This window comes from Microcebus murinus, chromosome 27 (genome assembly GCF_040939455.1).
Source record: "Microcebus murinus isolate Inina chromosome 27, M.murinus_Inina_mat1.0, whole genome shotgun sequence".
Lineage (NCBI taxonomy): Eukaryota > Metazoa > Chordata > Mammalia > Primates > Cheirogaleidae > Microcebus > Microcebus murinus.
In genome coordinates, this window is record NC_134130.1 from 8293182 (window position 1) to 8306301 (window position 13120).

The 13120-nt window shown below is 52.7% G+C and overlaps 1 protein-coding gene across 4 annotated transcripts in view; it reads left to right on the forward strand.

Moving 5' to 3' along the window:
• Positions 1–12894, forward strand: part of MIER2 (MIER family member 2) — a 30729-nt gene extending 17835 nt beyond the window's left edge. For 3 of the 4 annotated variants that reach the window (XM_012745891.2, XM_012745893.3, XM_075998006.1), the window contains 7 exons: positions 6925–7076; positions 7520–7601; positions 7675–7769; positions 9357–9481; positions 9627–9715; positions 11147–11564; positions 11841–12894. In XM_012745891.2, the coding sequence (XP_012601345.1) occupies positions 6925–7076; positions 7520–7601; positions 7675–7769; positions 9357–9481; positions 9627–9715; positions 11147–11564; positions 11841–11862 (983 nt within the window). In that variant the 3' untranslated portion in view covers positions 11863–12894. The remainder of the gene's footprint in view (positions 1–6924; positions 7077–7519; positions 7602–7674; positions 7770–9356; positions 9482–9626; positions 9716–11146; positions 11565–11840) is intronic. The other variant, XM_012745892.2, reaches the window with a different exon arrangement.
• Positions 12895–13120: the final 226 nt, after the last annotated feature.

Here is a 13120-nt window from a genome sequence, read left to right on the forward strand (position 1 = left end):
TGCCCGGGCTAGAGTGCTATAGCGTCAGCCTAGCTTGCAGCAACCTCTAACTCCTGGGCTTAAGCAATCTTCCCGCCTCAGCTTCCCAAGTAGCTGGGACTACAGGCATGCACCACCATACCTGGCTAATTTTTTCTATTTTTGGTAGACACAGGGATCTCGCTCTTGCTCAGGCTAGTCTCAAACTCCTTAGTTCAAATGATCCTCCTGCCTCAGCCTCCCAGAGTGCTAGGATTATAGGCGTGAGCCACTGCGCCTGGCCGATAATGTGTTTGTGTAGTGTTTGAGGTTTTGCTTACCCCTAAGGTCTTAAACATATTCTTCCGTGTTTCCTTCTAGAATCTTCAGTAGTTCCCCTGTCACATTTAAGGCTGTGATCCAACTTAATTTAATCTTTAATGTATGGCACGAGGTAGGGGCTCAGGGTTCTTCTCCCGGTGTGAATGTGCACCTGCTCCAGCACCATATGTTGAAAAGTCCACTCTCCCCTACCGAATTGCAGTGGTGCCTTCGTGATAAATCAAGCGTCTGTAATGTGTGTGTTTTGGGGGCTTCTGTTCCATTAGTCTCTTGTGGAACCCTGAGTCATCATGATACTGTTTCAATTATTACAGCTTTGAAGTAAGTCTAAGGAGATGGGAGTCTTCCAACTTTGTAAGTTTTCATTGTATATCCATATAAGTTTTAAGGTTAGTTTGTCAGTTGCCTCAAGAAAAACCTAGGATTTTGATTAGGCTTGCATTGAATTTTTAGACTAATATGGGGGAGAATTGCTATATTAACAATGTTGGTACTTCCAGTCCATGAATATGGTTTACCTCTGTATTAAGATCTTTATCTTAAATGTTTCATTGTATGTAAAAGAAATTTTTTAAAAAGATCTTTAATTTTAGCAATATTTTATAGTTTTCAGTGTACCAGTCTTGCACATCCCATTAATCTTACTTATTGGTGCTGTTATAAAGGATATTTTTTAAAACTTCATTTTCTACTTTATGTTAGTAGAAATGCAGTTTATTGTTTTAGTTAATCCTATACCTAGTGACTTTGCTAAAATACTCATTTCAATACTTTGTAGATTCTTTTTGCTTATCTACACAATCATTTCATTTCCTAACAATAGCTTTGCTTTTTTCTTTATAATTTTTATATCTTTTCTTTCTTTCTGTCTTTTTTTTTTTTTTTTTGAGACAAGGTCTCATACCTCATAGCTTGTAGTGATCACAGCTCACTGCAGCCTAGAACTCTCAGGCTTAGATGATCCTCCCACCTCAGCCTCCCAGGTAGCTGGGGTACAGGTGTGGCCACCATGCCCAGCCAGTTTTTTTGTTTTTTTGTGGAGATGGGGTCTTGCTGTGTTGCCCAGCCTTTCTTATTTCTTGTTTCTTGACTTATTGTAATGGCTAGTCCAGTGCAAGGGTGAAAAGAAGTAGTCATGGAAGAGATCCTTGTCTTGCTCCCAGACTTGGGAAGAGTGTTCACTATTTCCCCAGTAAGTATGATGTTGGCAGTAAAGTTTTGTAGGTACTTTATCAGATAAGAAAGTTCCCTTCTGTTCCTACTAGCTGACGTTTTTTGCCGTGAATGAATGTTGGATTTAAATGCTTTTTCTGCATGGATTGAGACTTTTTTCTTTTATTGTGTTAACGTAGTATATTATATCTGCGGTCCCTGGTCCCCAGCTACTGATTAGGGACTGTTAGGGACTGGGCCACAGAGCTCCTCTCCCTCCTTTCCCCCAGCTCCGCTCCTGTGAAAAAATTGTCTTACATGAAACTTGGGGAGCAATGGGGAGGGCTCCCAGTAGGAGGTGAGCAGCGGGCAAGTGAGGGAAGCTCCATCTGTATTTATAGCCGCTCCCCATCGCTCGCATCACACACACGCACACACACACACACACACACACACCCCTGCCTCCCATCGTGGTGCCAAAAATGTCAGGCACCGCTGCAGCACAGTGACTGCTTTTCAGTGAAACTCTGCCTGGGCGTGAAGTGCCTTCTCCTGCGTTTGTGCAGATTCACCCACTTGCTGGATCTTACCTGTGACTCCAGTATCATAGTTGTGGCACTTTCAGGTTGTTCACGGGCACACACAGGTGCAGAGTGGAAGGAAAAGCGCAGTGCCCATGTGCACATGCCCAGCCGAGGTGAGCAGTGGTGCTCTTTGTTCTCTTTCCGCGCTTGCTCTGTAAGCAAGTGCCTTTTTGCAGTATATTCAGTGCTGTTTTTCACATCTTTGTGGGTTGTCTTGGCAATTTTATTTTTTAAAATGGCCCCTAAGTGTAGTACCGAAGGTCGTCTGGTGTCCTAAGTTCAAGAAGGCTGCAACGTGCCTTACAGAGAAAATACGTGTGCTAGATAAACTTCAGGCACGAGTTATAATGTTAATGAATTAACAATATAGGCTCAGTAAGGTATGTTTAAACAAACACCTAAAACAAGTTTATGTATTGATTGGTTAATGGTCATTTTTTGATCAGAGGCTCACTGGAACCCAACCCTGGAGCAGTGATTGACTAACTCATTGTTTGCAGTGACTTTGTAGATCATAGCTACCTAGACTGATGAAAACAGACATATATTTCATTCCTTCCTTATTTTGATTTGCTAATTATGATTTTTGCAGGTATATTCATGAACATATTGGCCTATACTTTCATTTTTTTGTCCTTGTCAGATTTTGGTATCAGGGTTATGCTGCTCTCCTGAAATGTGTTTGGAAGTGTGCCTTTTTCTAACATCTAAAAGAATTTGTGTAACATTATTTCTATAAACGGTTTGGAGCTGCCTGGGCCTGAGGTTTAGTTTTGTTTTATTTTTGTGGAAGGTTTCAATTGTGAATTCAATCTATTTAACATATAGAGATCTCCTTTGAGTTTCTGTTTTGATAGACTGTATTTCTGCGGAGTTCATCATGCTGGTGTCGCTGTTATGATGCCCTCCTGCTATCTTGGTGTCCATGGGGTCTGCAGGGTGTCCCCTGTGAGGCTCCTGATGCTGGCAATTTGCATTTTCTCTTTTTTAATTCCCCCTTGATCAGTCTTATTTGGGATTTCTCAATTTTATTACTTTTTATCAAGAACGAACTTTAGTCTTACTAATTTTTCTCTATTGTCTGATTTCTGTTTGATTATTGTTTTTATCTTTATTTCCTTCCACTTTATTTCAATTTAATGTTATTTTCTAATTTCCATTGTGTATCTATTTGGACCCATAGGTTAATTAGAAATGTTCAGTTTAATTTCATAACATTAGAGTTTTTCTAGTTTTCCGTCTTTGACTGCTTTCTAACTGAACCCCACTGTGGTCAGAGAATGTAGTCTCTGATTTCAGCCGTTTGAAATTAGTTTGTGGCCAGTATTTAGTTTATTTTGGTAAATGTTCCATGTGTTTGAAAAGAATGTGTGTTTTGCAGTTGTTGGGTGGTGTTTTCTGTAGATTTCTGTTAGATCAACTTGGTTGATTGTTGGTCATATCATCTTTATTCTCACTTTTTTTTGATGGTTGGTTCTAGCTTGTTCTGTTAGCTACTGAGAAAGATTGTTCTGTCAATTTTTACTTTATGTTGAAGCTCTACTATTAGGTGCATACACATTCAGATTGCTTCGTCCTCATGTTGAATTGTCTTTTATCATTACGAAATGTCCCTCCCTGTGTCATAATACTTCTTGCCTTAAAAAAAATCCCTAGTCTGCTGTAAATATGACTATGCCAGCTTTTTACTGGTTTGTTCAGTGCTTGTGTGGTTTGTCTTTTCCCATCCTTTCACTGTTTGCCATTCTGTTTTTTATCTTTTCTTTGTCTGTCTTTCTGTTTTTTTCTTTCTTTTTTTTTTCCAGACAAGGTCTTGCTGTCACCTGTGCTGGAGTGCAGTGTCACAATCATAGCTCACTGCAGCAGTGAACTCCTGGCTCAAGCGATCCTCCTGCCTCAGCCTGCTACAGGCATGTGCCACCTTGCCTGGCTAATTTTTCTTTTTTTTAAGGAGATGGGGTCTCATTACGTTGCCCAGGCTGGTCTCAGACTCCTGCCATCAAGTGATCCTCCTGCCTCATTGTCCCAGAGCGCTGGGATCACAGGCATGAGCCACTGCCCCAGGTTCATTCTGTTATATTTGAAGTGTATTTTGTGTAAATGGCATAGTTAGGTCTTATTTTTTGTTCAGTCTGATAATCTTTGTCTTTTAATAGAGTTTTTAGTCCATTTATACTTTTTGGATTACTTGTGTATCATGTAATTATGAAAACAATTGGGCTTAATTTACCATCTTTGGTAAATTGTTCTTTGCTTTCTGTGTGTTCCATTTGTTCTTTTATTTTTTTCTTGTCTTCTGGATTAATCAAATAATTTTTCTCTATTTTTTCTTCCTGTTTCAGCTCATAAGTTTTAGTTTTTGTATTAACTTTTTCAGTACTTACCCTAGAGGTTGCGATATGAATGAGCTTTACTTATCAGTCTGTTTTAAATAAGGACATTCTAATTCCCCTATAATGCAAGAAGCACTGTAACTCAGTTAACTGTCATTCTTTCTGTACAGCACAAGATCACAACGTTGTTTTAAACAGTAACGTTCTTGGTATTATCCACGTGCTACCTCTAGCTTCCATTTGGGATCATGTCTTTCAGCTTGAAGAACTTGCTTTTTCATATTCCTCATGCTAGGATGCTGGTGAGGAATTCTTTCAGCTTTATCTGAAAAGTCTTGATTATGCTTTCATTTTTAGAAGAATATTTTCATGGGCATATTTTTCTAGGTTTGAAGGATTTTTTTCTTTCAACATGCAAACAGTTTCATTCCACTGTCCTTTGGCTGCTGCTGTTTCTGTTAAAAAGTCAGAAGTCTGTCCTACTCCTTCCTTTGAAATTGTTTTGCCTTTTTTCCTCCGCATTCTTTTGAAATTTTTTCTTTCTCTTTTTCTAGCAACATGACTATGATATGCCCATCTACATGCATCCTTGTGTTTCTTTCTGTTTATCCCGAGTTTTCTGGCTCCATGAGTTGGTGTCATTCATCAAATTTTGGAGAATTCTTGGCCATTAATCTCTTCAGGTTTTGTTCTGCCTCATTCTTTTCTTCTTCTAAGTCATTTACACACATCCTAGGGTGTTCGACTATCTTATGCATCTCCTAAATTATGTTCTTTCCATTTATTCTTCAGTTTTGTGGTTTTTAAAAATTGGTTTCTTTTTGATTTCACTAATTCCGTCTTGTGCCATGCCCAGGCTACTGCTAAAGCCGCTCAGTGGGTTCATATGTTCGGGTGTTGTCTAGCCTGAGAATGTCTTTTGTATAAATTTCAGATCTCTACTGGAATTCTCGAGCTTTTCATCTGTTTTGTCCTTTTTCTCTGTGGTCCTTAACATCTTGATTGTAGCTGTGTTAAAGCCCTTGTCTGTGGGCTCTGACGTCCAGCCGTTTGTGGGCCTGAGTTGTTCATGATTTTCTCGCACATTTCCCTGCCCTTCGCGTGCCAGGCTGTGGCGATGTTACTTTTCTCCAGAGATGTGCTGCTCTTTTCTTGGGGACCACCGAGTCCAGGCAGGGCCTCAGGTGTTGACTGTGGAGATGAGGGAGGTGGCCAGTCTGCGCGCTCTTCCCCCAGGGGCTGTGGGCACCAGGAGAGGCCGCTGCTTGGGTTGGCGTGGCACCAGCCCAGGAGTTGTTTGTCGCTGTGTCAGTTCCCCAGCAGTAGAGACTTTCCAGACTGGAGCAGTTATCTTGAATGTATTTTTCACTTTTCTTCCAAGGTGATGGTTTTATTTGCTTTTGGTTGGTTGGTTTGGTTTAGTTTTTGATTCCTGTGACTCTTTCCTGGGTGATCGAGAGGGGCTGGCACTTGGACCTTCCCAGGCCGGGCCTGGAGCTCTCCCTCCTGCCTTGTCCCCAGCCAGTGTCCCCCAGCGGGAGGCTGCCCCTCCCTGTGCTGAAAGCCGACTGCACCCAGAGTTCGTTTCTCTTCCAACCCTCTCTTAGGGCGTCTGCCGCCCCTACCAGCCACTGTGAGCCGGACATCTTCCCCGTGGCGATGTACACTCTTAGAGTGGCTGCTGCACCTGCGGCTGGGATGTCACCTGTGGGAGCTCCTCCCCGAGCTGGCCCTCTTGTCTGTGGGATCCAGGTCTCAGCTGCCTTAACTGAATCTGGGGTCTCCCTGCTGCTCCCTCAGGCCTCTGTGCACCCGGTGCTCTCGTTACTACGCAGTCTTTTTTTTGTTTGTTTGTTTTGAGACAGAGTCTCACTTTGTTGCCCAGGCTAGAGTGAGTGCCATGGCGTCTGCCTAACTCACAGCAACCTCAAACTCCTGGGCTCAAGCAATCCTCCTGCCTCAGCCTCCTGAGTAGCTGGGACTACAGGCATGTGCCACCATGCCCGGCTAATTTTTTTTTTTTTTATATATTTTTAGTTGTCCAATTAATTTCTTTCTATTTTTAGTAGAGATGGGGTCTTGCTCAGGCTGGTTTTGAACTCCTGACCTTGAGCAGTCTGCCCGCCTTGGCCTCCCAAAGTGCTAGGATTACAGGCGTGAGCCACCGAGTCCGTCCACTACGCAGTCTTGAGCCAGTCTCACCCCACAGAGCTTGGGACGTGCCCCTCCCCAAAGTCCTTGCTCAGAAGTCGCCTCTGACCCCTGGCTGGATCAGGCACCCCTGCAGGCTGCCCACAGCTTCCCGCGTGGTGCTGTCACCCTGACCACTCTGGGCCTGGTGGTCTCTCAGCCTGTGTTTGGGTGCCCAGAGCCCTCCCTGGACCTGCTGGTTCCATTGAATCCAGTTCAGCAGCACCAGGCCCAGGCCGCAGATGAGGGAGGAGTACAGTAGTGCTTGTCCCCTGCCTGGCGTTGCTGAGATGGCATACCCTGCTCGTCCTGGGTGCAGAGCAGGGTATGCCCTGCAACGTGACCCTTGCCCTCTTCGTGTGCAGTCTATGAGAACGAAGACCAGCTGCTCTGGGACCCCAGCGTCCTTCCCGAGAGGGAGGTGGAGGAGTTCCTGTACAGGGCGGTGAAGCGGAGGTGGCACGAGATGGCTGGGTCTCAGCTCCCAGAGGGAGAAGCCGTGAAAGACAGTGAGCAGGTGGGGGCCCGCATGGGGGGCTGTGGGGCTGGAGCACCCTGAGCCAGGGGTCGCAGCGCTGCTGCCTACAGGGGCCAGGCAGGGCAGAGTGAGGGGAGGGGACAGGCCGGGTTGGGGGTGGGCTAGGGGCTGGAGCAGCTATGCCAGGTCGGGAGGGGGCCACCTGCCCAGCGTGTCCAGCATGGGCGTTACTCAGATCCACTTGGGGAGGAGTTGTAGATGCTCCCTGATGTCACTTCTGGGATGGTGGCATAGACATCCCGTATCACCTGGGGGGAGGTGGTGTAGACACCCCTGTGTCACCCCTGGGTGGTGGCATAGACATCCCATGTCACTTGGGGGCGGGTGGTGTAGATACTCCTTGTCACCCCTGGGGGCGGTGGCGTCGGTGTGCCTTGCTGTTGGCTCCTGGGGTGATCAGGAAGAATCACATCTGCCCGCAGGCGCTGTACGAGCTGGTGAAATGCAACTTCAACGTGGAGGAGGCCCTGCGAAGGCTGCGGTTCAATGTGAAGGTGGTCAGAGGTGAGCCACAGCCCGGCCCCCCCCAGCGCTGTCCCCGGGCATGGCTGACCCGCCCGCCTGGCCCTGTTTGCAGATGGGCTGTGTGCCTGGAGCGAGGAGGAGTGCGGGAGCTTTGAGCACGGCTTCCGCGTGCACGGGAAGAACTTCCACCTGATCCAGGCCAACAAGGTGAGCACGGCACCCCGTCTGGCTCCCCCAGGGCCCTTTGGTCTGGGAAGACCTGGTACCCTCACCTTCCACTCCTGGCAGCAGGTGGGGTGAGCAGGCTCATGGCAGACACAGCCAAGGCCTGGAGCCCTCGCATCCACACCTTGCCACGTGCCTGTTGGTCTCTTGCCCAGGTCTCCTCTGCCGACTTTCCTGGGTCCCTGCCAGTCACCAAGAGCATAAGCCTTCAGTTTTGGGAAAGAATTTGCCAAAAGGCGAATTCTAGTAGTCGTTCCTGTCTCGTGCTCCACCCCAAGGTCATGGGCACCGCGTTTTCCTCTCCGTGTCCTCTGAGCAGAGCCGGCTGGCTCGGTGCCCTGCAGGGACCCCACAGCGGGGCCCCAGCCCGGCCCCCACCTCTGCCTGCTACCCTGGGGACCAAGGACCCGGGTCCAGTTCTCTCCTCCAAAGACCTGGTTGTAGAGGACAGGGGTTGCTCGGGTGACAGTGCCCAGTGCCGTGCCAGGCAACAGCTGACCCTCCTGTTAGACCTCAGCGGGTCATGTCCGCCGAGCAGGTCAGCCAGACTGGCTGCGTCTGTGACAGGATGTGTTGGTCGGCACACGCATTGGCAGGGGGCGTGTGGCCCATGAAGCCTAAAGTATTTTCCACTTGGCCCTTTCTGGAAAACCTCCCTTGGTGCCTTTAAAATGTGACCCCAAGAGAGCTTGCCTCAGACTTGTTCCCAGGCAGGCCTGGCCAAGCCAGACGGGTCCTCGTGTGGTTCTCCAAGGTCGGTCCCAGTGTCGTCATCCCTCCTTTTGGTTGGCAGCAGGTTTGCTAGCCCAGAGGCTGTCCACGCGGGGATCTTTTCTGTGGTTGCCAGCTGTGGGCACAGCCCTGGGTTTGCGGTGGCACCAGCCTCCCTCTCGGAGATGCACCGGCGCCCTGGGCCGCCCTGCACAGCCCGCAGGGCGCAGATGGCGCCTCCAGATGTGCGTCGGCTCCGTGTCAGACCCTGAGTGTGAACACGCACTCGCTGTGTGTGGGTGCCACATCATAAATAGCACCTTGAGTCTGGGCTTCACAGAATCCACGTGTGTCCTTCCATGGTGTCTCGTGTAGGCTCAGGAGGTCTCCACGCAGAACGCCAGGGTGGTGTGGCAGCAGGAGAGCAGGCTCCCTGGGTGTCACATCCCTGAGCCCCAGGGTCCTCGTTGCTACCCCGAGCCCGGCTGTGGGGGCAGCAGGCAGGCACAGCCATCCTGGGAGCCGTGGTCTGGGATTTGGGAGGCTGGCCCTGGCCTGGGAGCTTGGAGGGTTCGTTTGTGTTGTCGCTTCTGTAAAAGGGGAGCGAGGGGTCCCAGGCAGGAGGGGCTCTGGTGGGGGTTGCGGCAGGAGACAGCACCAGAGGGCTTCAGATGAGGGACGAGCCCCCGCAGCAGGGACACCTGTGGCCCCCGATGGGGCTTGAGGAGGCCGTGGGGGTCTCACTTTGTCTGCACGGCAGGTGCTCTGCCCATGAGTGCTGTCCTGGGGGCCCGAGGTGCCATCCTGGAGCGGGGACTGGCAGGTAGGGGCCGCGACGATGCCCGACCCATTCTACAGGTGCGCACGCGGTCGGTGGGCGAGTGCGTGGAGTACTACTACCTGTGGAAGAAGTCGGAGCGCTATGACTACTTCGCCCAGCAGACGCGGCTGGGCCGGAGGAAGTACGTCCCGTCCGGAACCACGTGCGTGCAGCGCTGCTCTCAGCAGTAACGGCGCGGCGGCTGCCCCCCTGTGGCTGGGGGTGGGCGAGGCGGGGCACCTGGTGGCCTCCCGGGTGGGGTGCCCACCTCCCTGCCGCCTGCCCCTCATGGCACCCTCTCCCCACAGGGACACTGACCAGGACCTGGACGGCAGCGACCCTGACGGCCCTGGCCGCGCACGCCCTGAGCAAGACGCCCTGGCGGGGCTGCGCACAGGTGAGCCGTGGGGCAGCAGCTGGTCTGGGAGCATGAGGATGGGGGCCTTCCTCCCCGGCACCCTGAGGAGTGGGCGTCTGCCCGGTGGGCGTCAGTGCTGCCCCCCACCCCTGCTGTGAGGAGGGATGGGTCACCCACGCCATCCTCTGGGCCTGCTGGAGGGAGCTGCACGGCCCCACCCCTCGAGGCCCCAGGCGGAGTGGGGGTGCTGATCCCATGGCGCGAGGCTGTGGGGCAGGACCAGAGCATCTCTGAGCCCTGCCCAGCGTCTGGCCCGCCGGCCCTGCAGGAGGGAGAACCGGCTACAGGCGGATGCTCAGTTTTTGACAGTGACCTGCGAGGGCCACGGGTTTGTTTGCTTAGGTAGTCAAGTCTGGTGAGGGACACCTGTTTCCAGAAACTGGTTGGTCCCATGGTTTGCCCAGAGGTGTCCGTGACTGCCTGGTTCCCAGATCTGCACGTAGGCGCCCGTGCACTGCACGTTGGAACAGAACCGCCGCAGAATCAGCGTTTGCCCTTGCTGTGCAGCGCCTCCGGCATTTTAAAATCTCTATCTGTCCTATTCTGTTGTTTTTAAAGATGTGGGTCATGACCCACTCGGTTGATTTTACAACCTTCCAAGGCTGGGGCCACTAACCTGGGGTGTCTGCAGATTTCATAATAACGGGCTGCTTTTGTGCCAATGCGTATTTTGTGCACATGTGGACGCCTTTTTTGAGGCGGGGTCCAGAGGCTTCAGTGGACCCGACTGAGGTTAGGCAGGAGCCCTGCATGGGTCACAGCCTGGAGCACAAGTGTTGCCTGGACTGGAGTGCAGTGGCATCAGCCTAGCTCAAGCAACCTCCAACTCCTGGGCTCAAGTGATCCTCCTGCCTCAGCCTCCCAAGTAGCTGGGACTGACTACAGGCATACTCCACCATGCCCAGCTAATTTTTTTTTCTATATATTTTTAGTTGGCCAATTAATTTCTTTCGTTTTTTTTTTTTTTTTTTTTGAGACAGTCTCACTCTGTTGCCTGGGCTAGAGTACCGTGGCATCAGCCTAGCTCATAGCAACCTCACATTCCCAGACTTAAGCAATCCTTCTGCCTCAGCCTCCCGAGTAGCTGGGACTAAAGACATGTGCCACCATGCCCGGCTAATTTTTTTTATATATATTTAGTTGTCCAATTAATTTGGACAACTCTACTAATTTCTATTTTTAGTAGAGACAAGATCTTGCTCTTGCTCAGGCTGGTTTCAAACTCCTGACCTTGAGCGATCCTCCCTCCTGGGCCTCCCAGAGTGCTAGGATTACAGGCGTGAGCCACTGGGCCTGGCCAGCACAAGTGTGATTCTAAGAGAGTTGCGTCCTCTGGGTTCTTCTGCACCTCGGCAGGCTGTGGGGCCTGGCGCGTGGCTGGCCCGGCTCTCAGCTGTCCTCTCCCCACAGAGCCACTGAACGTGGACGGCGCGGCCGGCGGTCTCTGCGAGCCTGGTGTGGGCACTGCAGGCCTCCCACCCTCGGAGCCGGCGCCCTGCCCGTCGCAGCAGCTGGATGAGCCCCCTGCCGTGCCCCTGCCCAGGCGGCCCCCAGCCCTGGCCGACCCAGCCTCGTACCCGCCAGCCACCGCCACTCCAGAGCCAGACGCCAGCCCGAGACTGGCCGTGGACTTCGCCCTGCCCGAGGAGCTGCCCCTCATCTCCAGCCGCGTGGATCTGAGCGGGGATCCCGAGGAGGCTGTGGCCCCCGCACAGGTGGCCTTGTCGGTCACCGAGTTTGGACTCATCGGCATTGGGGACGTGAATCCCTTCCTGGCCGCCCACCCAGCGTGCCCTGCACCCGGGCTGCACGCGGAGCCCCTGTCACAGTGAGTGCCGCCCCGCCCCCCCCCAGTTTGGGGGCTCAGCTGAGGAGCAGTGTGGCCACATGGAGCGAGCTCTGTTCCTTCAGTTTTCTGTTTTTCGTTTGATACATTTTTTTGACTAGATGACATATTCACAGGGTTCAGAGTGCAGAGGGCACAGTGGGGTGAACCGGGCACTGCCGCCTGGTCCTGTCAGGCTCTCGGGGGAGGTGGGGCTGGGCGCCCGGGCTGCGTGGGCGCCGCACTGACCTCTCTGGTCCTCTCGTCTCTCCTCTGTAGCTGTAACGTGATGACCTGTTGATTCCTGGCGTGGGTGGGCGTGCGTGGCCGGGACTGGACTTGGCGCTGCCACCGAGCCGGCCGTGTCAGTCTTCCTGACCCCTTCCCCCCTCGGGCCTTGGGGCAGCGCCTTCTCTGCTTCAGAACACGTCAGGACCAGGGCGAGGTGGCCGGGCCTCCGGCCCTCGCCCCTCTCCACACAGACTGGACCAGGGCCACGTGGGCCCCTGCCATCAGCGCCCGGCACTGCCACCTGGCTCCAGGCTGCGCCCCATGGACTCACCACCCGGCAGTGGGTACGGAGAGGGCCCGGCCCTCGGATGCAGGGCAGAGCTGCCGCCGGGGCCTGTCCAGCCAGCAGAGGCCAGGGAGACGGCAGGACGCCCTACCCGCACCAGCAGCCTCTGCCCAGGGCGCCCTCAGCCCCGCTTGCTCTGTCTCCCCACCCCGGCCGGGCCGTGGGGTCTGCGGGCAGCTGCTACTCAGTGCCAAATCCTGGGGGCACAGAGCCATATACCTCGCTGTCCGCCCCCACCCGGCCCCACCCCCGCCCCTGTCGTCTCCACTTCAGGAAAAGCCGCACTTTACACCCCACCTGCCTCCTCCTCTCCAGCCCTGGTTCCCGATCATAGTCCGGCTGGGGCCCCTCGGCAGCCCTGGCGTGGGTGGAGGAGACGGGTGACTTGCACCCCCGCTGCCCCTCCCCTGGCACCAAGGCAGGGAGCCTCTGGCGACGCCGAGGGGCTGGACTCCAGCCTGTTCCCTGACCCTGTAGGTCTTTCTGTTGGAAGCTTCCCAGCAAGGTGGTTTGGGGTCCTTGTCCTCCTCTTTCCCGCCTCCTTTGTTTTATTTATGTTTCTGTTTACAAGTTGGAGTGAGGTCCTGGGGGCAGGGCAGCCCGCCCGGCCTGGCGTCGTCCAGAGTGTTGTTCGCTCGAGCCCTTTGCAGAGTTGGACTCGGCCACCCCTCACCCCCACCAAGGACCACACTGTGAAGTGATAACTGCCTTGAACCCCTCTTGCTGTTTTATTTATTAAACTTGGTTTGAAGCCCAGGGGGTGCCTCTTGCTGGGTCAGGAGGGGCTGGGAGTGCAGGTCAGTCGTCGTCTCCAGTGGGCCCTGGGCCTGCAGGGGTCCGGGATGGGTGCGACCGCAGGCGGGGCCGTTGCAAACTGGAAAGCTCGGGCGTGATGATGGGGGTGAGCAGGGGCGCGTCGGGGCGGGGGTGCTCGGGCAGCCTCCTGGAAGCAGGGGCTGAGGGTACGGAGCGGGGGGAGCTG